A 27606-nucleotide genomic window follows, 5' to 3' on the forward strand; every position below is an offset into this window, starting at 1 on the left:
GGTATAAATCAAGAGAGATAATAGTTCTACTCTGTAAAGCCCTTGTAAGACTATACTTGGAATACTGTGTCCAGTACTGGGCTTTGAATTAAAAATGGTTATCAAATTCTTGGAAAGGTACACAAGAAGTCAACATGTCTTATTTGGGGATTAGAAGGTCTATTTTGTGAGAAAAAGCTTTAAGAGTGGAACATGGTTAGCCTTGGAAAAAGGAGAGTGAGAAGAGAGTTGATTAGAGTAAGTATTTAAAGGGTTCCTGCGGATTGAGACCTTGGGGAAAGACCTGTGTAGATTACAAAAGGATGGCATAATGAGAGGTCTCACTCTGAATTGGTTAGGGGTAAGTTTAGAAGGAAGTGTGGTGTGACAAATTGCCCTCTCTGCTATGGTGGGTCCCGTGCTTACTCTGTGTGATGGGTCGGGGCACCACCTGTTGCCCCGGTCTCTGGACATCGGTGCCTCTGTAGTGCACAGGGAGAGGGAAGGGAATTGGGACCACCCTCTACTCCGGGCACAAGACCAGGAGCCCTATGAATAGCAGCTATGTGCTGCTGATGCTGCTCACAGCTGAATTTCTTTCCCCTGGGCTATTTCCCCCACTCTGTTCTCTTGTATCTTTCTTGTGGCTCTTGGTCTGGTTCCACTGGTTCATTGCAACACTACTGCCAGATCTCCTTCCTCCCCCACCCATCTGGCTGGAGCAGGGGTTTTTATCAGGACTTTAGCTGGGCCTTATTTGGCCTCAGGTGCTCCTAATTAAGCTGTAGTAACCCCTGCTCAGTCTGCAGGGAACCAGGCCCAGAACATTCTGGGGCTTATATATCTCCCTTCTATGACCCTCCTGCTGCCATCTGGCTCTTCTGTCTCACAGGGGAGAGAGACGTTTTTTCCTGAAAACAGCCAGCAGGCTGTGGATACCACTGGGAGAAGTGGCTGAAGCAAGCAGTAGTGACAAAATTTAAGAAAACAAGGATCTTTATTTGGGAGTTGATTTGAAAGGACTTAGAATCAGTTCTTTTTTACTCCAAGAGTAATGGCAGTGGCAAAGCTCCTATTGACTTCAGTGGGAGCAGGTTTGCACCCTAAGTGTATTATGGGATGCTCCTGCTGCAGAGCATACTTCTTTTTCTCTATTGAGGCAGGGAATATGTTGGATGAACCAAAGGGAGAAGACTCTGCCACTTGACCATTGTGATTCTAGACTTACTTTCTTAAGTCATTGAAAATACGTATCAGCAGAAATATGCAAAGCCAAAATCTGAACCCAACAGAAAAGGTACATTCAGACAGAGGGGAGTCAGTTATGTAGGAAGACAAAACCCAGTGCCATAGAGGAGTATTGCTGTAATCTACTGGTAGTTGGCTAATAATGATACTGTATGTAAGCAATGTATACCCCATGTTCTGGTAGCAATGAGCTCTTTCATGTGCTGTGCTTATAAGCTTGTCTAAAGCAACTAGTGACTTGTCAGATAAATATAATTAGAGATTTGTGTCCTGACAAGAAATAATGATTTTCAGTTATCAATACCCGTTAATCTCATGTATTAATGTATTCATTTACCTAATGACATTTTTTTTTAAATGAAATATTTCTGGAAGTACCAGCTATTTCCATAAATGATGTTTCAGCAAAAGAAAATGAGAATTTCCTGGTGTTTCCTTTCTGGAAGTAAGGAAGGATTGCAGGGGGTCGGCATTTTAAAAATATATTCTCATTTGCGGTCATTTAGTAACATCTGAAATAGGTGTCATTATTATTGACTTCAGTATGAGTATTATCTGGTTTTGAGCTGTAGGATCTGCCTTCATAATCCCAACAATTTTATAATGATTGCATGTAATATCAGTTTTTTGGAAACGTGTAACATCATGCTGCTTTGTTTCTTTATTTTTAGATGATCTTACAAATTCATCAGAAACCAGATTGTCTTTAGAAGATCTCTTCAAAAAAGAGTTTGTAGTTCATAATCCAGAAGCCAAATGGATTAATGGTATGTGTATATATTATCAAGTAATTTTAATGTAGATAGAAACATTTTGATGAATTGAGACACTATGTCATTAGTGAAGCTGTGAGAAAGGTTCATCTGAAACTTTGAATGCTCTTGAAATTGGCCATGGTTCCATTTTGTAGTCATGAACAGGCGCTGATTCATTAGAAATTTTGTCGTGTTTGCAGTGTGTTACTAATTTTTAATATGTACTCTATCTGAATATCTGGTAATCTAGGCATTGTGTTAATGCTACATATAGAGTTTGATCCAGATCACCTGGGTCATGTTGCATTGCATTTTTTAACTGAACCAGCAGTTACATATCACCTGTGTGAACTTATAGGAATATTCAGGAAGTCTTTTTTGAAACTGAACCTTGTCTGTGGATTCATAACAAAATCAGGCCATTGAAAGAACAGGTTTATTTAGATCTGAACTTCAGGGTTTTCAAATGGTTCTCTCACACAACATTTGCAAACACAATTCAGGTTGAACTTCAACATACTTGTACGGCTATAATAATTTGCTGATGCCTATGCATTTTATCTCAGATTTTGTTTGTTCAGATGCTTTAAGAATTGTACATATTGTTCTAAAAATAATATATGGTGTTAAGACTCATGTCATCTGAAAAAGCCTTTAAGTCATCTCATTGAAATATTATGTTTTTTTCTTGATCAGATAAAATGTTTCGCATTCTTTCTGTTAGCAAGAAATTTGCAAATATCACAGTGTCCTGTCTTGTCTTTGTGTCATCATAATTGTGTAGTATTCAAGGTGTAATAATCTGAGGAATAACAATAGGCCTAGTGCAAAATATTGTATTCAAAGAAGAGTTATGAAAATAGGAAGTCTTGTAATGTGGTTGTAGAGTTTATAAGTTAAGTGTAATCAGAATGGTTTATCCTTCACATTGAAAAGATAGATATTTAAAGATACTAAATATGGCTTAAGTAAGGGAATCAGTAAGCAACAGAAACGCTGATTGCCCAATAAAAGTGCACTATCTGAATTTAACTTGACAGTCTACTCTGGAGACTGAGGTGGAATTGCATCTCCCAAGTGGAAGTTTCTAGGTGTGTTTTGCTTCAGGCAGGGGAATAGAGGGAGAGGGTGAGCTCTTTCATGAAGTAAAGCATGCAGTCGCTCTCCATCTTTGAGGGACCAACCCTTGGCCTTAGCACTATCCTGGAGCAACTTTCTTCATGGGAATGCTAGGATTCCCTGTTCCTCTATGCCCTGACTATATGCACAAGAGAGGAAAAGAAGTCTTGCTTTGCCTCCCTCTCCACCTTGCTTTGCCATATTTGTTCAATCTGTGCCTTACTCAATGATGAAATGAAGCTCTTCTATAGAATATTGATTAAACCTTTTTCCTGTGCATGAATCTGAATAACTCTCCCATTCACAGTAAACACATGGTGTAAGCAGCCTGCACATGAGTGCAGCTAATTGAGAAAAAAAAATTTGAGTGATAATTACATTGTATTGAACCAGTGATATAGAGAATACTCAAGGATACAAACAGTGCAGCAGTAATAAATAACATAAGAGACAGTGAAGCCTATCTTCAAAAACTGCCCAAGACACCAGCAAAAATCAATGGCTTAATGGAGACAGAGTAGTCTCTACTTCTACTTGCACAAGTAATTGCACGTGCATATAAATACACAATTAAATTTGCTTATGGACTTTGTCCTCCTCTTAAGAAAAATTGCACTGGCAACAGCTTTGGCCTAAAGTGATTACTTAAAGCAGATAGTTGCTTGTTGGAAGTGAACCTTGCTGCAACTTTCATTGTTAGTACAATTCCCCTACTATTGATCAGATATTTAATATTTCTTGCCTAGTTATCTTACTAGATCTTAATAAAATGTGTACAATATAGTTCTGGTACATAAAATATTCATGGTTTTTCTAAAATCCAGGGAACATAACTTATTAAAGTGGCATGGATTGGCTTTGAGTTCTATTAAATATTGTTTATATATAGAGCACATGCTTGTGTATTGTTGTTTTGGGCTCAATCCTGCAGTGCAAACTCAGGAATATCTCTTTCAGACTGCAGTGGGGTTTTGTTGGAGGAAATATTAAAATGATAAATGCTTGCTTAGCATGCAGGATTTTTTAGATAAAACTGCTGCTTTGGATGTGGGATCCAGCTTAAAGAAGAACACTTAACGAAAGCTAGTTTTTAGTATTATCAGAAAATGCAGGCATCATCATTCTCTATTGAAATTTTTCAATTTTGTTAACTTTCCCATCTATTGCAAATAGTTTGTGTTAGGACTTATGCTTTACTAGCAATAGATTTGTATAAATCCCAGAAATTTGTACAGTGACACATTCTTTAGCAAAAAAATGTTTGTCTGACATCTCTAACCTAAGATTTTCAGCCTCTTTTGTGAGGAAGAAGGGGCTACCATTTGATGGGGGGGGGGGAGGCGTTGGGCTTTGTTTACTTATTGAGTAGGTTCCTAGGGGCTGTTGTCTAAGAAATGTGGAGATAGTTGCTAGGTTTTGTTGATTATGCATTTTTAACATATAACAGAAGCATCAAGAATTCTTCATATAAGCTCTTCTTTTTTCTATATTTTATTTTTTAAACTAAAATTAATAACTAAAATGAATAGATAACTTTCACATTCAAAACAAGAGAGAGGTCTAATTAGCGGCTCCTCTTCCTTTTTTGTTTTTTTAAAAGACATCTTCTTCTTCCAAGTTCTGATCTCTTCTTTGCATTGTAACATCCAAGTGGTGGTTGGATATACATGGCAAATGAGATATACAGCTGGGTGTCATCAATGTATTGTTGCAATGAAGCTTTTGTCATCTCCTATAGATATTGAAAAGCAGGGTGGACCGGATAGGTCTTTGTTAGAGGTGAGGGTTGATGAGAAACAGGAGACATTGCTTACACCATTCCTGGGGTCCTGTTGGGGAAGAACAATTGCACACATTGTAATGCTGAACAATTTAAGGGCTAGATCTTGTGCCTGGATCCATTTTTCATAACATCATCACAGTTGAGATTCCATCACAACTTCTGTTTAACAGTTGACATTTCTAAGTCCTCTAAAATTGAGAGGCTTAGACAATTCCTTTCAAATTGGTGTGCCTCAGAGGAGTGTAGGATAGGGATAGGGACCCAAATTTGAGGTCATTTGAGCTAGGGGTTATAGAGAAATAAACCCTGAAAAAAATGGCCATTTTTCAGTTATTTTCTTGGCAGGATTTATGTGCAGAACTAGAGATCAAACTATTGATGTGATGTGCGTCCAAATGGTCTCAATCTGTTGAGTTTTACCCAAGATAGTGCATGGCATCCACTAAATCTTTGGGGGACCTAGACTGGATATGGTATTTAAGAAAATGTACATTTTTTTATGGTGCACATGCAGCAATAATGGGGGGGAGGAGAACAGCTGGAGGATTTCCATTCCCACCATTTCATATGCTTTAAACCTCAACTCTTTTTGAAGTGCTCTTAAATCCAAATAGTGGCTCTGCAACATAGGAGCTGGGATATGGGGCCTTGTTCCTCTGGAGTGTCTGAGCCATGCTCACTGCCTCCTGTGTGTGTGTGTGCCAGGATCTGGAAGGCCTTTGCTTCTCTACAGGGGTTGGATCCCCCCTGCTTCTTATCCCTCTTCACGTGAGCGGGGTTCGGGGATGAGGGGCTTACAACCTCTCTTTCCCCATGTGAGCCAGGATCTAGGGAAATGCTGCTCCTTTGGGTGAGGAACTCAGAACTGGCATACATAATGCATTTCAGAGGCTCTAAAGCACTCGAGTGGAATGGGAACATACGCTTTGGGCTTGTCTACACTTAAAACCGTACTGCGGCAGTGTTGAAGCTGTGCTGTCATAACAGTTCATGGTAGACACGACCTCTGCTGATGGGAGAGGTTTTCCTGTCAGCGTAGGTAATCCACCTCCATGAAAGCCAGCAGCTAGGTTGACAGAAGAATTCTCATCACTCAGGGGTATGGATTTTTCACACTGCTGAGCAACAGCTGGGTCAACTTAATTTTCTAGTGTAGGCCAGATCTGAGATGAATGGAGCAGTTAGCATATCTCAGACCATTTGTTTAAGAATGGGGTGATATCATTCATCTGAGAACGTCCCGTTGAGATGAAAAGGCCACTTCACACTTTTCAGAACCTCCTAGGCTGCAGATGGTTGTGTAGAGAAGCATTTCCCTTCATCCTCAGTCTATCCTTCCTGTTTAAAAGATGACACTTCCAAGGGCTGGTCTGCCCTGGGAATTTACATTGGCATAGCTACCTCTCAGGGGTGTGAAAAATCCACTCTCCTTAGAAACATAGCGATGCCACACTAACCTCTCTTGACATAGCTGCTGCCTCTCGCGGAGGTGGATTTCCTGTGCCGATGGCAGAACCCTTCCTGTTGGCGTAGATAGTGTCTATACTGAAGCACTATAGTGGCACAGCTCAGACGCTGTAGCATTTTAAGTGTAGACATACTATCACTGATCCTTGATGTGGTCTTTTGAAGGGTCTCTACTGCCCTGACTGCCTTTCTTTGGTTAGCCCTTGGTCAGGACAGTTCTTGGCCCCTGGCAATCTGCTTCAGTTTCTCTAGGTGTGTTTCTGGAGGCAGCTTGAGGTAGGGGTGTTGCCCCTTCGCTGTCCCAGGCCTTTCTGTCTCCCCTTCCTTCTCTGAGCTCTCCCCTTCTATAGCAAGCCATGTTTCTTCTATTGGTTACAGCTGGGGTGCCTGCCCTCATCATTGGCCATTGTGGCAGCTGCAGGGGGAGGGGGATCAAGCTTCTTGCCTGTAGGCAGGAGAGGCTCCCCTCCCCCTTCTGCCTCTGCTCAGTATGGGGTTTGTAGACCCATTACACATACTCTAAATGCTCTAAAATCCATATACTTGCATGTTTTTTCTTGAAGTTTACAATCCTTGTGGGAGTTCAGGGTTGGGTTGGTGAACCAAATTTGGAGTCATTTAAGCCAAGGATTCCAGAGCTAAGTCCTGAAAAAAATACCGATTTTGTTTTGATTGGGGGGGGGATTTTTTTTTTTTAAATGGTGCACAGCTAGAGTTCAAACTATTGTGGTGAGGTGGATCAAAATGGTTGCAGATACTGATCAATTTTTATGCAAGCTAGTGCATGACACCTACTGGTTCCCAAATCATAAACAGTATTTAAGAACATGTTCACTTTTTTGTTTGCATAGATGTGCAGTCTGGATGCACCAGTACCACATAAACCATGAGAGGGTTTTCATGCAGCCACTTTATGGAGCCTGGGTTAGTTTGAGCAAATGTGCTGAGGCCATTCTCTTGCCCCTGGTGAATACCTTTCCTCTGACATTTCTAGTCCAAACTTTTGTACACATTTACAATAAAAATGTAATGTCTCATGTTCCTTGCTACAAATTGTCGCTATTATAATATAAAGTGTTTTTATTTTATGGGGAAATTTCTGGTGAACACAGCAGAATGGTGAGCAGCTGGTCTACCCCAAATTTTTCTTATTTTGGGTGTGAAGGAGCCCAATACAGAGGACTTTGGGGAGGGTGGAGGCAGGGAGAGGGAGAGGAGTTTGGTTGGGAAATGAAGACAGGTTGTAGGAAGGATTTGGGTGGTTTGTTTGAGAGAACCTGTATTTTACTAGCCCTGGGGTGGATGAGATAGTGTGGGGTCACTTCTTGATCTCAGGGCAGATGTGGTGTTTCCGGCTTGGCTTGGCTGGTAGCTGACTGTGGCGGTACCTTGACCACTGAGGGAAAAGAAGTGTGTGCATTGCCAGGATTGCTAGCATGTGGAGTCTGGGCAGTTCCAAGATAATGAGGTTGCAGAAGTCTTCAGGACAGCAAGGAGTACATGACATGGGGATTGCTGACTACAGGCTGATTTGGGTGGAGAAAGGTGGCCTGCTTTGGCATCATGTTTTCCCAGTATATATCATCTAACCGGTAATTTAAGAGGTTGTGATCTACCAGACACTGTGGTGATTCACTTGGGCAGAAATGCTCTGGGCCTTATTCCTGATGCATACCTGATATAATGTATAAGAGAAGATTTGGACCACATCAGAGATTTGTGTCCAAGAGCTATGATTGTTTTCTCTGATTTGGCTGAGTGTGTGAATAATTGCTACAGTGACAATATTAAAGCTAATGTTAATTAATATTTAAAGTATTAAATAAGTATTTGAAGAACATTAATTGGGCAATTGGAGCGTTCGTGTCTAAATGGAAAATGTGAAACATTACAAGCTATGACATCTCACTGTTTACACCTGTTGGACAGGGGTTGGGGGATCTTTCAGACTTAAGACTCTCAGTATTTTGGAGCAGAACTCTGTCTGTGTTTTCTCTTGCCAGTCCTACCACAAACTCCACCCTCCAAACTTTCTTAAACACAATCAGGAGCACCATTCCACTGTAATATAGTTGTCCTTTGCTCCAGTCATTGCGTGAGAGTTGGGTTACAGTCAAGCGGGAAGTAACAGCAATGGAAATGTTTGTATGCCAGGGAGTGAAGACTACAGGAAGGTGTTTTCCCTGTTTTGCAGAGAGTGAGGGGGATGGATCTGGGTACAGTAATGGGAAGGAGATGAGGTTGGAAGGGGGAGAATGCAGAGGTATGGTTGGGAAGGTGTGCTGAAGCAGAGCTAATGGGGTGCAACTGGTATGTGTGTGGGGAGGGTGGGGCAGAGGGGGCAAGCTGAATCAGAATGCAAACTGAAGGACATATGTACAACTGCTTAAATAACTACTAACTCCTACAAGCAACATATCTTTTCCTGTTCAGAAAACTAGGAAAAACAATGGCAAAACTCAATGTTAATGGAGAGTTGAGGTTGCTTGGTGGCATGTCATCCCCTTGTAGAACACTCAGATGAGCAAAAAACAAACTTCATAAAACCAGGAAAGACCCAGCAATATCCCAATACACTTCATTAGCATACATACCTTTACTCACCAACGTCACAAGTGCTGAAATGTACAAGCTCTTCACCAGTTTTAACAATCCATTCACTCTCACCCACGGGATTCCAGCTAAAACTCTTAAAGGGCAAAAAAGGGGGAGGGAGGGGAGAGGTATCCACATCACCTTCCCTCTCCCCTTGTCGAGCAATGCCTCAGTAGGTACGTAGCACATACTCCCTCTGGACCTTGACACTATATGATTCAGGATGTTCCAGATCCTGATGTCTATTCACACACTTAGCCAATTCCCCCAAAAGAATACCACATGTGTACAGTTTAAGAACCACTTCACAGCTTTTTATAATGCCCTTATACTTACACAGGGTACTATCTCACTTTAGAATTCTCTCTTATTTAATCTGCTGATAATATCCTTTGTAATAAAAGCCCTATATCCTGCTACTGACATAACTCATACAATCAGAGAAATGATGCATACTATATCTTGAAGGTACTCATGCATCTCTTTTCTTTCATCACACACATCAGAGGGTTCAAAACCCAGATCTCATATCACAGTCACAGTTGTCACACACCACTGAGTAATCCACAGATCTCACAAACACACCTTCACCCTGCAGAGCTAACTACTGCCTCCACCATTCAATACAGCTACGCCTGGCCCTGACCACGCTCACTTTACCTGGAGTGCATGCAGATAATAAATGCTTAGGCTGATCTCACATCCCAGCTTTCTACTGACAATACCCTTTGTAGTAAAAACCCTGTGCCCTGCTAATTATATAACGTACACAACTCTGCATTGAAATGATTCATACTGGATCCTGAAGTTACATATGCAGCTCTTCCCTTTGCTCTCACACACTGGATTGTGCAAAAAACAGTTTTTACCATATCGTAACCTCAGCTCTGTCAAACACCTCAAAGTAATTCATGCACGTCCTCATTATCCCAACATACCTTTATTAAGCAGGCCTAAATACTGTCTGCACTGTTTGGCTGCACTTGGAGTTTATGCAAATAATTCCCATTGGCTATTGCCAGCTTCAGGGGAACAAGAGGGAAATTGGCATGGCAACCTGTTTTTTTGGTCCTGTGGGTGAACGTGAATGAATTGTAAAAGGAGGTGAAGAACTGGTATTCCTTAGCAACTGTGGAGTTGGCAGAGTAAAGGTATGTGTGTTAATGGCATGTATTGATACATTGCTTAAATAGGGCAGAATTAAGGTGGCATAGGCAACCTTAACTTTGCATTTCCTGGTTTTCATAAATTTGAATTTTGTTTAATTTGATGTTCTACAAAAGGACAACACATCACCAAACAACCTTATCTCTGTGTTAACGTAATTTTTTTTACCACTGAATATATTTTAAGGCCAGAAGGGACAATTATGATGATCTAATTTGATGTCCTGTATAATACAAACCATAGAATTTTGCCAAAAGATTCTTGAATCAAGGCCATAGCTTGTAGCTGAGGTAAATTATTCTCTTCACTTTAAAATATCCACCTTATTTCTAGTCTGAACATATCTATGTTCAACTTCCAGCTATTGAATATTGTTTTGCCTTAAGAGAACTCGGCTCTCAGAAATTACCTCCTCTTGGTACTTACAGATCTCGTTTGCAGGATCTAGCCTTAAATCAACAGCAGAACTTGTAAATAGGCTTTTGGAAAAGTACTGATTTTTGTGTTTAACAAATTCATTTTAGTTTATTTCCTCTTCTGCTTAGAATCAGGATCCTGTGTTTCCAGTGCAAGGATTAAAAACAGTGCAGACATATGAAGCAGCATAAGAAATGCTGCTGTCTGTCCTGCTTGCCATGAAATGATTTCTCTTGCTAGAGAAATACAAAACTCTGAATTACTGTCTTGGCACATGAGGAGAACAAATTGAAACTAACATTTTGTCTTTAAAATGTATTGTATCTTTTATACTTACATAAGGATCTTACACAGGTGTTTGTGTTTATTTTAAAAGCGTTTCAGTTTACTATAGGATTGAGAAAACATTACTTTGATTTCATTCTTTTCAGATCAGGTTTATTAACCAGTTTGGCAAAAATTTGCAAAGAGGCAACTAAAATCTATCCACCTTCAGCCTATGCAGTACAGTTGATTATTATTCATGGTGCTTGCAATGCTAATAGCAATAACTAAACGCCTATGTATATTTTTCTGCTTCTGTCCTGTTCTATACATTTGATTGATAAATGTTCAAGTTACATCAGTCGAATTCCTACAAGTGAGTAGTTTGCTCATAGCTCACCGTACAGATAGTGTAAAATACTTGAAGAAATACACCATGATTCTCCTCCTCCCATCCCGCCCCCCACAACAGTTCAGTACAGAACAAAAATATTCTGGTTTTAGTAATTGTGAAAGATAAATTTATTCTAAAAATAATCTCATAGTACTTTATTAAATAGGTATTTTTATTGCAAATCCTATGTCCTATGCTGTTTTTAAAGCCATTGTGATATTGAACTTGGCCATCAGAACAGTCAGCTGAAAGAGCATGTGGTTCCAAGAAGAATCCAGGTTGCCTGGCATAGCTTTGAAGATGCTAAAAGAATGTGCAACTTCCCTTAGCATTATTGATTTTCAGTTTTTTAGTAGAAAGTGAAAATGTAAAATGCTGCCAGTGACTGATACAAAGTACTTAAATCTGACAGCACATTGCCACCGAAGGGGACACCTAGTTGAAATGGCAAGTAAGAGCCTGATTAACTTGAATCTAAGTAAATGTACATACAGTACAGTGCGTCACTGTGGTTTAAACTGTGTGAATTCATAGAATCATAGAAGATTAGGGCAGGAAAAGATCTCAGGAGGTCCTGTAGTCCAACCCTCTGCTCAAAGCAGGACCAACCCCAACTAAATCATCCGCAGCCAGGGCTTTATCAAGCCAGGCCTTAAAGACCTCCAAGGATGGATATTCCACCACCTTCCATTCCAGTGCTTCATCACCTTCGCAGTAAAAAAGGGTTTCCTAATATCCAACCTCTACCTCCCCTACTATCAAATCCCCCCTCACTCTTCTCTACTGTAGACTAAACAAGCTTAGTTCCTTCAGCTTCTCCTCAGAAGTCTCGTGCCCCAGCCCCCTAATCGTTTTTGTTGCCCTCGTCTGGACTCTCTCCAATTTGTCCACGTCCTTCCTGTAGTGGGGTGCCCAAAACTGGACACACTACTCCAAATGTAGCCACACCAATGCCGAATAGAGGGGAATAATGACATTTATTAATTAATTAAAGCTAAAATGGGTTAGGCCATTAAAGCAATAAAAGGGAACTGTCTCTGCACAAACCGTTTTTATATATTGCTAAGTAAATTGTTATATTGCTAGATCCCCCACATTTGTCTGTATCTACCACATTGTCTCTTGTTTAGATTGAAAGTCCTTTGGGGCTGTGTTTCTGTTCTGTGTTTGTGAAGTATTTAGCATAATGGCATCCATGAATGGAGAGCCTATGTGCTACCATCATACAAATAATAGATGATGACAATAACTGTTACTTATATATAGTTATATGTAAAGTAAGTATTCACATCTGTGATAAGAGCAACCACAGACCTTTCCAAATTGCTGTAATTCTCATCCCTCTTATAGTGGTGTGGGGCTATGGCTTCTGATGGGACAGATTCATCGCTTTTTGCTTTCCTTCTTTCTGCAAAAGGGAGAGTTAGCTCACATTTTTGCAGTCTGAGTAATAAATCTAACTTTTCACCTTCCCTTCCTATGTGCAAAGGAAGCACTGGCACCTCAGTATCATTCTCCAGATTATACTGAGAATGGTGCCATTATAATTTGATGTGTTTTTCTTATTTCAGAACAAAATGTATAGGCATATGCACTTAGATCTGAATGCTAATCTTAGTTTGCAGCTGGGGTACACAGGCTGTGCCCTGGTATCTTGTGTGGAGACTTAGACTCTAATTCAGCAAAGCATTTAAGTATGTGCATAAGTGCTGAGTTGAACAGGGATGGACAGAGGCATGTGCTTATACTGAAACGTGCTGAAATGTTTTGCTCCATATGAGGTAAGGACTCTTTCTCTCCTCCACTCCCTTCCCATCCCCTCCCATACCACGGGATAGCATGTCTGGCACTAATATGTCCTGTCTTGGCAGGGGAACTATTTGGGGGATGCATGCAGCTGGTAATCTTTTGCCCCTGTCCACCCTACCCCAGCTCTCCGCATGCAATCCCCACAGTGCTGTGCTCCATGGAAAAGATTAGGAATGCTTGTGGGCCTTTTGAATCCTGCTTAGCCCCCTGGCCCACTAGAACCACAGCTTTTCTTCTAAGTCTGGGCCCTACCACCTCTGCAGAGGAAATTTATATAGGTAACTGGTGCTTAGATACCATGGTGATAGATTTGTCATCCCCCCCACCCCAACCCGTGCCTGCTTGGCAAGTGCTGCTTTCTGCCTCCTCTAACTGAGCAGATTTAAAATGCACAAATTTGATAAACAGTTTCTGGAGCGAATCAATCCCCTGAACCCTTTTTTTATACTAAAGATTTATTTTTAGAATAAGGTTTATTACTGTGCTTGCCCAGTATAATATCCCTGTGTATGCCCCAAATATTGGCAGGCATAGCCTGTTTGGAAAAACCATTTCCAAAACAAACCATTTTACACACAAATGTTTCCGAGGAAAGACTTTCCAGACCTTCCTTTTGCTATGTTATATAACTCCTTTGTGCAGCGCTGATGATAGTGATTAGCTCATTCCATCCTCCTAGGTCAGAAATGTTTTCACTGTGTCTGAGTGAAATCACAGGAGCAGGTGCCTGATTTTGTCCACCTCACACTTTCACCTCAAACTCCTGTATTGCTCATATATTTTTAAAGCTTTCTTTTCCAAACTTTCCTCTGTTTACTCCACTAGAGAAAGACTTTCCTTTTTCTGCTAACCTTTACTAACAATTTCTGGTATAAAGACCTTTCTATAGTTTCCTAGGTCAATCTTATCCCATGAGAGATAAGAATAGATCCTATTCTTCCTTGGTGAAACACCATTGAAATGAGTGGATTTATCCCAGGATGAATGTGACCCACTATCTTTAAATTGTATTTAGGTTGTACTCATGGGAACCCGCATTGTGTTTTACACCAAGATCCTTTTTGTTTGTGACTAATGTTCATCTGTGCTGGAACAGAATTTCCAGTGGGTTTTTTTCATAGATTTGTGTGTCTGTTTAATTCTGCATGCAAAGGAATGACTTAGCTGAAACTGCATCATCATTGCTTCTTTATATCTGTATAGCCTCTTTAAAGGTAGATGATATACTGGCTTCCCCTGCAGTTATTTCTAAGGCTGTCTACACTGCAGCTGGGTGTGTACTTAACCAGAAGACGTAGACATGCGCTAACCTGGCTCGAGCTAACTTGCTACAAAAAGCACTGTAGACCGAGGTAGCACAGGTGGCAGCTTAGGCTAGTTGCCTGAGTACAAAGCTGCCTAACCTTCCTGGGTATGTAGTCCGATGGCTAGCCTGAGCCTCCCCCCTTGATAACCTACGCTCGAGCTGAACTACTGGATCTGTCTACCTGTGATGGGAAGCACGCTTCTAGCTACAGTTTAGACATCCCTCACGTGTGCGCATCACCCTCTTGTAGTATTGCATTAATAGCTTAGCTATGTAGAGAGATGGCCAAATATGCAGAGAAGGTTTTCTGTTTGAGGTGATGCCAGGAGTAGGCTGTTTTTCATCTGTAAACGCATCATAAAAGCAAATCAAAGATGAGTTACACATTGTGCACAAAGATCAGTATGATCATTCTTATGTTGGCCTCAGACTTGTGGGCAGTAAAATTAAGATGAAAAATAAGTATGAAAAGCATGGCCCACTCAGAGATTCCACAGAGTGAGTGACCCACACTACATTTTCTCATAGTCCAGTAAATCCAGGGAAATGAGAGCAGTGGATAAGCCATTGGCAATTTTTGCAGTGAAACTTTTTCCAATACATTTGAGGCAAGCATAAGTTTTATTTATCTGAGTATGAGCATGCAGGGCTGCCTGCCAGTGGAGACAGATCAGAGTGCAAGAAATCAGACTGTCCTGCTGAGCAATGAAAAGAACAAATATTTCTAAATTTCCAAAAAAAGGTGGATCTGAGCTGGAATTGCTAAATGGACAGTTCGGCACGCACTTGGTAGCACAGTATATTTGTGTGCTTTGCACATATAATTTTTAACAGATGCCATTAAGAGGGCAAAGTCTTCTGCTTGCCTTAATGAAATGAAAGTTAAAGTGGTCAGGCTAGAGTGTGGCCATTGTGCACAAGTAGGAGCTGAGTTTGTGTATCTAAAACTTAGGTGCATCTAAAATAGTGCTTTGGCCAGGAGTTATGGAAAGCCAAAGAGACATCCAGTTAGCATCTTTGAAAGCTATGTCCAGGATTGGTCACATTAATTTATCTGAGTCCATTGGTGGGGAAGCCATACCAGTTCTTCTGACTCATTATGAGGGGCTTAGCTATGGAAGCCACCTGAGGGGGCTTGATGTTCTGATTCCCTAGACAGTGAAAGCGGTGAATGGGAAAACTAGAGAGCCAATGGAAGATTGAAGTCCTTTTAACTAAAATTCTTCTCCTGGTGTGCAACTCAACACCAAGTGCTCAAAAGTCCCCAAAGATTCTGAAAAGACATGCAGAGGATACCTCCAGGGATGTCTCTGTCAGATGCTGTTGCTAAGACTTTTTATAGAAATAGTTTTCATTAAAACAGAATTAATGATGTTCTTTGGCTTAAGTTACCTTTAAAGCATTTTTCTGTAAATTAAAGATGTTTATCAGCTACATTTTATGTATTGTTCAAGTCTTGTTTACATAATCACCTTCCTTCTCCTCCTCCCCCCATATCAGGGCCTATAGTATTTTATGTTAGACTAAAGAATAAATTTTCACTTCAGTTGTTCTTTCATCTTGTGTCTGCTCTTTACATGACAAGTTTACGAGATAAATAACAAGGGGTGTATGATGCCACCATTTTAAACGTTGAAAAGAGGATAAAATTGTAAGGATTTGTTTTTATATAGTACTGCAAATGAGTGCACCCACTGAAGAAGCAGAGAGATTATTCAAATAGTTGTGCCTATAGACCCCACTCCCCGTTGAATATTTTTGCATGTGCAATTGGAGGCTTCGCCTTACTCGCTTGCAAAGAATTATTTTATCTTTCACTTAGATATTTGCCTTTAAAAAAAAAAAAAAAAAAAAAGCTTTCATGTGATGGCCGTTTAACACGACAAATGCACGCACTGAACTACTAACCCTCGGCGCAAATCTTGCTTCCACAGATGCTGGGTTTCCTTCCCAGTGGAGTGCTTACAGAGTTTGTGGAGGACACAATCCCTGTGTGTGGGGGTGCAGGTAAGGATGGAAGCAGAAGGGCAGCTGTTGAATTCATTCTCTGGTCCTCTACCCTGCGGCTGAATGATTTTGTGGCCTTTATGCTCCCATTCTGCTTCCCCCAGCAGAATTCTTCCTGGTGTCTCCCCTGGGGCAATACAGCTTTGCACCGTTACTATTATTATTACTTTTACTGATAGGCTGTGTGCAATCTAATCCCTGGATAACATCACTCAGTGGCAATGGCTATCATAGTCTTACCCTCACCCTAACTACATTGTTGGGCTTTGCTGCATGCACAACAGTTCTTTCCCTTCCCATACTACTGCATGGCTATAAGGAATCACAAGACTTGCATGCTCAAAAGTAGATCTCCTATAATTTCTGCTGAGACCAGCTATGTTAAGACCCATTGCTACATCAATAGTGGTGCCAGTATTAATGATTGTTAACAAGCATTAAATGGTGCTATGTATTCAGGGCCATTAACTTGGGTCACCATTGTATTTGCAAATGACTTTCTAGAGCACATATTTTGAAATAGCTTTCCCTTTGCAGATATTTTCTGCACAAACAAAAGATTGCTACAGGGGGTGACCTTTGATGTATAAAGAAAGAAATAGATCACACAAATGATGTTGACTCTTCTTTTACGCTATACGTACCTCCGTTCTTCCCTTTATCATTTCTGCTACTGATTGCAAATATTCTCTCTGTCCCATTCTTCTTTAATCCATTTCCCTCTATGAACGTTTCTCGCATGGACTACCTTAAATTTTACTTTCTGATGATTCCCCGTCTACTACAACAACTTATTTCTCTTTGCATTCACTTATACAGGGACTAATCCAAATGTTAACGAGGAATGGGCTAAGGCCCATTAAATGGAAAATAAATTAAGAAAAATAAAGTCATCCTGTTCACGTCATGGAAGATCAAATTACATTTCAGTAGTATAGTCAAAATAGGATAAGTTCTCAAGTATTCTCCCATCCTAATCCTTTTTAAAATTTATATTCTTATTGATTTTAGATTTATTTCACAACTGAAAGCATTAAGAATTAACAAATTGATCAATACACTTATACTGCTGCCTGGGGAAATATTTTGTAACTATCTATCATGTGATGCGTTGTATCTAAAACAGGATGACAAAGGTAGCAAAATGGCTTATGCTCTCCAAAAAAAATCTTTGTGTCCATCAATCTAACATCCAAGGGTTAAGTACAGTCACTCTAAACATGAACCTATAGGAGAGTGGACTAGTCACCTCAATACATTTCACTTCTCTATATTTGTTGAAACAAAGCTTTCTTGAGTGCAGTGAAAATACTAAGGCTACTTTTCCAGTTACCATAGCAATATCCATGAAAAATGGAGACTTTCATTTTTGTATAATTAAATTTTTGGCTCTGAAAACAGCTTTTAATATAAACTATTTAGCTGGATATGCTGCATTATTACGGTTACCCACACTCCTTGGGAAAGCACTATTTAATTTATGGGCAAGTTTGCATCAAGGAGGGAGAACTGGATAGTGAGCGGAGTAATTTTCACACCAAAGCTTCAGAAGACAAAGAGCTGGCTCCATAGATGAGTATCGGTCTCCTCCTCCTGAATCCACCACCCAATACTACCACATCCCAAATGTCTATAATAAAAGTGTGTGTCTCTGTGCATCAAAGGGCTTGTCCATACTTGAATTTTTAGTTGTTTCAACGTGTAACTAACACGATTCTGTATTCTACAAAAGTTCCTACACAAATGTTTCTCCCAGTTCACACACACTTGTTCCTAGTCATGTTAATATGATTAGCAACAAACATTGGTGTTTAGTCTCCAGGAGAATTTGCAGTAGTATTAGTTATTACATGTTGCTAACAAAAGCATGTTAAAACACAATTAAAATTTCAGGTGTAGACATACCTGCATACCCTAAGTGTATGTGTGCATATTCTTGTGCATGTGTATGCATAGTGAAACGTTCCAGGGGGGTAGCCGTGTTAGTCTGTATACAGCAAAAACTAGAGTCCTGTAGCACCTTAAAGACTAACAAATGCCAGCGGGCCTAAGCTTAAGCCTGCAGGAATTTGTTAGTCTTTAAGGTGCTACAGGACTCTTGTTGTTTTTGCTTTATGTATAGTGCTGTTCCTCATTTGTTTTCCACCCCAGAGTCAGTGTCGGTCTATCTGCTTAGACGCTCCCACCCGTGTTAGCCCGTTTTCCTCCAGTGCCTGTGTGCTCCATATCTCCTTGTGTTCAAGGACGTTTGCTATGGAGCAATGGGGCAGTTGCCCCCTGACTTTATTTCCCCCTGCAGACTTTTCATATGTCTATAAACTCCATTATGTCTTCTGCTCACTACCGCCCCCCCCCACACACACTTTATAGGATATAATATAATCACATAAAATGTTCTCTATGCTGACACAACTTTGACACCCTCAACCCAGAATTTGTCTGAAATGATTACCTTATTTGCATCCTGCCATCTCTGGGTCTGTCGTCTTCTTCCGTAGTTCTGTCCTTCCCATTACCTGTCCCTACTTCTGTCCTCACAAGTATTGTATCCTGTGCCCCTCCTTCCCCCCCACTGCTCTGTAGGCTTCCCATTGTCCTGGCTTTCATGCTTGTGTTTGCTGCCACCTGTATCCCATTACACTGTTTCCCCCATTTATTCCCCACCACTCCCCTTTGGGTCTAGTCTTTTTAGTAGATTTTACAGTATACAGTGGACTTTACAGTATACAGTCGACTTTACAGTAGACTTTACAGTAGACTTTACAGTATACTTACACTTACAATACAGTAGACTTTACAATATCTTCCTCAGTGTCCTCTCTGCCTCCTCCTTGTCTCCCATGTGGGATCTTTCTTCTGTTACTGTGTGTTCAGCCAGTGGAAAGGAACTGGACTGTTCTCTATGGCTCCCCCTACTGCATGACTTGGCACTGCCTCTGTATTTAGTGGGTGAACTGAGAACTTATCTCTGTTCATTAGCTATTAGTCTGCCCCCACAGAGGAGTGTGTCCGTGCGTGCGTGCGTGCGTGCGTGCGTAACAACAGCACTTTTGGGATTGGGAGCGAACTACTTTCCCCTCAATCCCCTTCCCCAACAGGGAAAATTTCTTCCTAACGCCTATTACTTGGAGGTTGGCTTCCATGTGGCTTTCCTTCCGAAACCAATGCTTTTTCCCCCTCTTAATCCTTGCTATTATAACTCTGGATGTTCTTGTTCTGCTGTAAATTCTTAGTATCACTTTTGATTTCTGTCAATGTCCAATCCTTTTATGAATCCTGCTATGATCTTGGCCTCAATGTGGCAGAGAGTTCCACAGGCTGACTGTGCTTTGTGTGAAAAAGTATTTTCTTCTATTGATTTTAAATCTGTTTAATTTAGTTTCATTAAATGTTCCTTTCTTATTCTATTATGAGAGAAGGTGAATAGCAATGCATAATGTATCTTCTCTGTGCTGCTCAGACACATGCCACATTCATGGTATCACTCTATATTACATCCACATCTATTGCCCTTCTAGTCTTTTCTTCATTTTTTGTTGTTCTGATTATTGTGTGGTTTTTTGTTTTTTTTTAATGCTCAGGTGCCTGAATACTATTTACCATTCATCCACCTATGTCCCCAATCTATTTAGGTTTCTTTGTAAGATGTTGCTTTCTTTAGGTTTGTGAACTGACTCTCCTGTTTAGGGTGTTATCAGGAAACATAGACATACAATAATGTGTGTCAACCTTAAGGTCATTCTTCGTATACAAATTACTAGTGATACTTGAATGACCTTGCTAATTACCTCCCTTCCTGTAGCTGGGAAGGATTTCTTCTTTTGGTATGTTCAGAAAAGGCTATTCAGTTAATACATCGAACACCCATCCCTCAATACAAAAGGATTATTCAGTATATCATTTCCAGTAATTTGGGTTTCCAACATAAGTGCCAAATAAACTGGGGTGTGTGGAACAGAAGAGAGGAAGGGAGGGGGCGGGCAGATAAATTATTTCAGATTTATATGGCCCCCTCCCCTTCACACAACAGATGTTTTTCTGTTGCGTTGAGTAAGATGGGAGGGATGAGAGAAAGCACCTAACAGATGGGTAGGAAGAAAGAGACACATGTTCTTTCTATTAATGAGGAATTGTTTTATGATTGTTGTTCAGCATCCCATTTGCTTTATAAATAAAATTATTAATATTATTATTATTAATCTCCAGAGAGGAGGAGCGCAAACCAAGTAACAGTGCAAAATATATAATAAACAGAAAGAAAAGCAACAGTTCAAGAGAGGGAAACTAGAGAAGGGAAAGGACGTGAGAGAGGGAGAGAAAATGGGCAAAAGAGAAATGGTGGCAGTCTGCCATACTCCAGGATTAACACCTTTCTTGGGTATTGATTCCACTGCTCATTCTCTTATCACTGAGGACTCTTATCACTATCTTTCCTTAGCTTCAGCCCACTTCTCTGACAAAGGTTGTGATAACTTCCACCTGAGTCTCCTCCTTTTTAGGCTCCAGGGTCCAAATGCTGTGCTGGTATCTAGCCTGCATGAAGAGCAGGAGTGTGTTTTCTGCTCTCCCCTTTGAGAGGGATAACCTGTGCTCTGCTTCTCACATGGTCAGCTTGCTAGCTAATACACGGGGGGCTGGACCTTAGTCCGGCCTTCATCCCTCTTCCTGCACCCCCTAAGGCACAGTGCCTCTCAGAGTTCTTAAAGGGTTGGTACAGCGTGGCTATTCCCCCTCACTCAGGGCTGTGGCTCAAAACCACCATACAGCACTAATTTGGGAATGCATTCATTACAACAAGAACAAAATAAGGAAGAGCTATACATTTATTTGATTACATTTTTGACTGTCTGACTTTAATTGCATTTTTTAATTTGCTATTGCAAAAGTTGAATGTGGCCCACATGCAGACTGTACAAGGCAGTGTAGGTGAATGAACAAAAGGCAACTGATACATGTTTGCTTCTCCAATCTGACAAAGTTTCCATGCAATTTGTGGGAGATATTTGCCAACTAGTATTATAGCAACCATGCATCTTTGCCAAATAAATAAATGTAGATTGATTTCCATCCATTAATGAAACTGTACAAACTCATATCCTCTCTAGGGAGATAATTACATTCTGGGCACTTTGTTAAAATAAAATTGCTAAAACATGGAATTGGGAAGAACAATTGGGTTTTGGCCTAAATTTAAGCGTTGTCCTTCTGTGCTGAGTGCACTTGACTTTAATCCAATTTTTTTGTTTTCTTTTTTTGGTTTTTGGCTTTTTTTGGTGACCCATAACAGGAAAAAATGAATATTTATTTTTTTTACCACCACAGGTCAAACTGTGATGAGATAAGGCAAGATCTTATTTGACTTGTATTTTAAAGGGAAATTTTAAACTGTGTGTTTTGTAAGAGCAGCCTACTCTAGTAATACACATCACTACAGCCCTTCCAGCACTGGAAGCATAGGTTGCTAAATTAAGCCAAAAATTCATTACTGCTGTTTTGATGTCCAAAATTTGCTCACACTGATGATTTCTAAATTTTAAATTAAAAATAAAAATCATGTGTTTGATGGTTTTAAAATGTGCTGGAATGACAACCTGAGAGTCAAGAACCTTGTATATGGGTCAGTCAACACACAGGAGGAAGCTTAATCTCTTTTGTGTAGGGCAAATATAAGGTAAAAAGAGGGAAGAATGAGCATTAATTTAGAATAAAATCAAGATAATGAGAACAAAATTAATCAAAAAACCAAAGGGCATGAAGAGAAGAAATTTTTTGTGTGTATACACCGATGCCAGGAGCCAGATAACTAATAAAAGGAATTAGAATTGCTCATTTATGAGCATAGATTCGATCTAGTTGGTATTATTGAACCCTGGTGGGATGATTCACATGATTGGAAAGTTAAAAATCAAAGGTGATAGCCTATTTAGGAATGATCAACTGGGCAAAAGGGGAAGAGGAGTGACACTCTGTCAAAAATGATATTACTTGTTTCCAGGTCACTGAAAACTCAGAAAATAATCATGCATGCTTATGGATCAATGTCCTAACCGATAAAGCACAAGATGGGGTATTAGTTGCTGCCTCCTACAGACCACCATATCACATGGAACAGGATGATCGGCTTCTTATTAAGCACCTCTCTATAATGTACAGGAGACAAACAAACATGCATAATCATGGGGGACTTCGGTTTGATGACATATGCTGGAGGTCTCATGCTTCCAGTGGTAAAATATCCTTGGAATGTCTAAAATTATAAACGACAATTTCCTAACATAAAAAGTATTGCATCCAACATAGGTGAATTCTGTATTGGATCTCAGAGGACAAATAAGAAGGAATTGATCACAGAACTAAAAAACATTAATGGTAGCTTAGGTTCAGGTGATTATGACTTGATTACTTTTGCAATGTGTGAAAAGAAATAAGCCCAGATCAGTAATAATAATAATACTTCGTAGTTTAAAAGGATAAATTTCACAAAGCTGAAAACAATTGTGAGCCAAATCATCTGTGATGAAGAATTTAAACAGAAATTTCTGAATGATGATTGGGAATTATTTTAAAATACTTTAGTAGATGCCTGAAAAGCTATATAGTCCCACAATCAAGAAAGAAGGAAATGCTGGTTACAGAATAGAACTGGTTTAGATGGGAAGTGAAGGCAGCTATAAAAAAAATTATATATAAAAATAACCAATGGTAGAAAAAGAAAGTCAATAGTAATGAATATAAATTGAAAACTAGAAATTGTAGAAAATTGATAAAGGAAGGAGAGGGACAAGACTTCCACAAGGCATTTGACTTGGTACCACACTATAGTTTGATTAAAAAAAGCTAGAAAAAATCAATATGGCACACATTAAATGGATGAAAAGCAGGCTGATTGGTTTAAAAATATAATTGTAAAAGGGAATCATCATCAATCAGGTGTGTCTCCAATGGGGTCCTAGAAGGATCAGTTCTTGGCCCTACGCTGTTTAACATTTTTATGAATGACTTAGAAGAAAACCATAAAAGCGCCACTGATAAATTTTGCAGATTACATAAAAATTGGGGGAGTTCTAAATAATAAAGAGAACAGGTCACTTAACAAGCTGGGTGCAAGCAACTACTGTGTGTTTTGGAATGGCTTAATGTGAATGTATATATCTAGGAACAAAGACTGTAGGACATCCTTACAGGATGGGGGTCTGTATCTTGGGAAGCAGTGACTTTGAAAAAGATTTGGGGGATCATGATGGATTATCAGCTGAACATAAATTCCCATTGAGAGACTGTGGCCAGAAAGGGTAATGTGATACTTGATGCATAAACATGGAAATCTTGAGTAGGGGTAGGGAGGTTATATTATTTCTGTATTTGACATGAGCACAATTGCTGTTGGAATACTATGTCCAGTTCTTGTCCCCACAATTCAAGAAGAATGTTGATAAATTGGAGTGGGTTCAGAGAAGATCTACAAGCGTGATGAAAGGATTAGAAAATATGGCTTATATTGATAGACCCAATCTATTTAGTTTAAGAGAAGGTTAAGGGGTAATTTGATTAGTCAGTGAGTACCTACGTGGAAACAAATATTTGATAACTGGCTTTTTAATGTAGCAGAGAAAGGTATAACATGATCCAGTGGCTGAAAGTTGAAGCTAGACAAATGCAGACCGGAAGTAAAGTGCAAATTTTAAACAGGTAAACTAATCATTTACCTTAAGGTGGTGTTGGATACGCTATCACTGACACATTTTAAATTGACTGGATTTTTTTAAAAGATGTGCTGTAGTTCAAAAAGAATTATTTTGGAGAACATGTATGGACTGTGTTATGCAGGTCAGACTAGATGATCATGCTGGTCCCTTCTGGCCTGGGGATCTATGAATCTATGAAGTACTACATGGACAGAAGCAATGCAAGCTTCCCCACTAATGTGCTTTAACTCTGTCCAGGAGTGGCTCTCTCCAGGGTGACAGGATAGTTTAGTCTCCATGTCCTCTCAATCCTGGAGCTGTGTGCTGAGACTGCCCATAAGGATGTATCTTATTTCATGATGATGGTTCTTATGATGTGCACATCTGTCCTTTGAGGACTAGATTGAAACAGCTCATTTCACAAAGGTCACTGAGCAGCAATCAGATACTAATAACTTTCAGGTGCTACCAACCTGAATTGGATTCAGACTGGCAACTACAGTTGGTCATATATATATATATATATATATATATATATATATATATATATATATATATATATTTTTTTTTTTTTTTTTTGATGGAACAGTTTTCTATTGGAAAATACAGCTTAATCAAAATGGAAATGTTTTGTGGGAAATTTTTGATGGGAAAAGATCAACATGTTTTGTTTTGACTACTATTGCATTTTGACATTTATATTATATTTTAATATTATATTTAATTGTGTATATATACCTGCAAATTAATATTGTTTCAATATTATCCAAATGAAAAGTTTAGCTATTTCCTTATCAGTTGTTTTGGAATTTCCTTTTTGCAAGAAATTTTGAAACTTTGCTTTTTGTTCTGCTTCAGAACAAAAACACATTTCAAAATGTTGGAATTTCCTGTTGGAAGGAAATCCCATTTTCTGGCTTGCTCTAATGGCAGTTTACAGATGGAGGGCTCTCTACCTTATTACACATCTCCTGAGTTTTTCAATCTCACTTCATGCATGGAGGGCAACTGCAGAAACGGTAATGTAACTTGGGGCCTTTCTGTAGATTCCTGATAGGTTCCAGGGAAGTTTGCTCTTTGTTCAGGGTTGGAGAGCTGTAGGAACTGAGATCAGTTAGAAGATGTCTCAAAGGTGGCAACTGATTCCTCTCCTCTTGTTCTATGTGCAGCTTTACACGCAATAATCTCTTGTGTATTTTTACCATTTTACCAATTTAATTTGTTTCTTTTTCCACACATTGCATTGTTTCATATCCTTGTACAGGAACAAACTCGATGTTCTAATGAGTTGATCTTTGTTCTCTGCTTTGACATGATTATCTAAAGAGCTGTGGAAGTGCCATTCCCTGTTCTGTTGTAATATTCTCTTTTTATTCTAATTCCCATGATCCTATAGTGATGCCTTGTGTATTTTGATTGCACTGGTACTCAAGACAGGCTGGAAGTCCAATCCCAAAAGTTTGAATGTAGAGTTGGTTCAGAACATTGCTTCTCAGGCTCATCTCAACTATACTGTGTAGTTATTAATGTGTAATACATTTTAATGTTAGTTTTTTGTTATTTACTCATTTTATGTATTGTTTATAACTTACTGGTACTCCATATTAACTCCTGGATCTATATAGGGAGTGAAAGCCGAAGGGGGGCAATTTGCTTCCAAAACCTTGGGTATGGGATTGGAAATGCTAAGTGTTAATACACCACAGGGAAATTTGACTGCTTGCAGAAATTCAGGGAAACCAAGGCAGTGTGCCAGTCCCTAGACAAGACTGGGCATTTAGCCAGGGTAAAGATACTGAATCTGTTGGCATGGGACCTGGAGGTCAGGATGATAACTGTCTCTAAATCTGACGCTTAAGTCCTGCAGCAGGCAAGAGTCATATCACACAGTAAGATTGTTTCAAGGTCTACTTAGCTGGTTTATATTGATTATATCATTTTGGTCTGTTCCCTTTTGCAAGCACTAAGCTGCTCAAGTCTCCTCAAAATTCAAGCAATGATACAATCTTCCTATTATTCATTACTTTATTGATTCCGATTGGCCCACATGTGCTACTATAATACAACTAATTAATAACAATATTCTTGTTAGAGCCACAGACCTACATACCTCCTACTGTTGTATTGTGTTTTTAATTACTTGTTGAAAGTTAGTGGGTCAGGCCTATTGAAAAGATCTAGAATGTCTTTTCCTTATGCACTGATAGTAGTACATTAAAATGGAAGAGAGTAGGCAGTGCATCATTTGGGACTAAATGCCTTTAGATGTCAGCATAATTTTCATTTTGGTTTTATTCCCCTAACAAAATGTATTTTAAAATGTATTTTATATTCTACTTATGGAGAACAGGCATGCTTTTCTTCACACCTGAACCAAGTAATATTCTGAAAACGTGTGTGTGTGAAGATACTTGGATTTGTTTATGTGAATTATGTGTAATTTTTGGCATAACAAAAAAAAGTTAACCTTTGAGCAGATGGAGGGACGTGAGAGAGAGCATTTTTTCATTTCAAGAGAAGATTTTCCAGAGATGACTTCTGAAAAATAGTGTTATACCTAGCATAATTTCTCCTTGCCATTTTGTAGGTATTTCTCAGTAACTCATTGAATTGCAGTATTGCAGAAATATAGGGCTGGGAGGGATCTTGAGAAGTCATCAAGTGCAGCCCTCTGTGCTGAGGCAGGACCAAGCAAACCTATTCCATCCCTGACAGGTATTTGGGCAGCCTGTTTTTTAAAAATATCTCAATGATGTGACTTTCAGAATCTCTCTTGGAAGCCTATTCCAGATCTTAACTCTCCTTCTAGTTGGAAAGTTTCTCCTAATATATAACATGAATCTCCTGTGCTGCAGATTAAGCTGATCGCTTCTGGCCCTACCTTCAATGGACAGGGAGAGCAATTGATGACTGTACTCTTTATAACAGCCCAACATATTCTTAGTCTCCTTTACTTGACTAAACATGCCTTTTTTTATTCTTTCCTCATAAATCATGTTTTCTAAGTCTTTATAATTTTTATTGCTCTCCTCTGGACTCTCCTATTTGTTCACATCTTAGTATGTTGCCCAGAACTGGATACAGCACTCCAGCTGAGCCTCACCAGTGCCAAGTAGAAGGGGATAATTATCTCCTATGCCTTACATGTGACACTCCTGTTAATACACCCCAGAGCGAGATTAGCCTTTTTTTGCAGCTGCATCACATTGTTGACTCGTATTCAATTTGTGATCCATTATAACTTCCAGATCGTTTTCTGCTGTACCACTCCTTAGTCCGTTATTCCACGTTTTGTATTTCTGCATTTCATTTCTCTTTTCTGAGTGTATTTTTCTGCACTTGTCTTTATTGAATTTCATCTTATTGATCTCAGAGCAATTCTCGAATTCATCAAGATCATTTTGAATAATGATCCTGTCCTCTAAAGTGCTTGCAAACTCTCCCAGCTTGGGATCATCCACATATTTTATACGCATACTCTTCCCTCCATTATTCAAGTCATTGATGAAAATATTGACTAGTACCAGACCCAGGACTAACCCTTGCAGCACCCCACTAGATATGTTTGATAACAAACCATTGATAACTACTCTTTGAGTATGGACTTTCAA

The 27606-nt window shown here is 39.5% G+C and overlaps 1 protein-coding gene across 1 annotated transcript in view; it reads left to right on the forward strand.

The window, feature by feature from the left end:
• The window catches only part of DPP10 (dipeptidyl peptidase like 10), a 397481-nt gene that overhangs the window by 83671 nt on the left and 286204 nt on the right, over positions 1-27606 (forward strand). The window contains exon 3 of the mRNA XM_067549556.1: positions 1899-1994. Coding sequence (XP_067405657.1) covers positions 1899-1994 — 96 coding nt within the window. The remainder of the gene's footprint in view (positions 1-1898; positions 1995-27606) is intronic.

Source organism: Emydura macquarii, unplaced genomic scaffold (assembly GCF_026122565.2).
Source record: "Emydura macquarii macquarii isolate MOO-44397 ecotype Brisbane River unplaced genomic scaffold, CSIRO-AGI_Emac_v2 contig_1253, whole genome shotgun sequence".
Classification (NCBI taxonomy): Eukaryota; Metazoa; Chordata; order Testudines; family Chelidae; genus Emydura; species Emydura macquarii.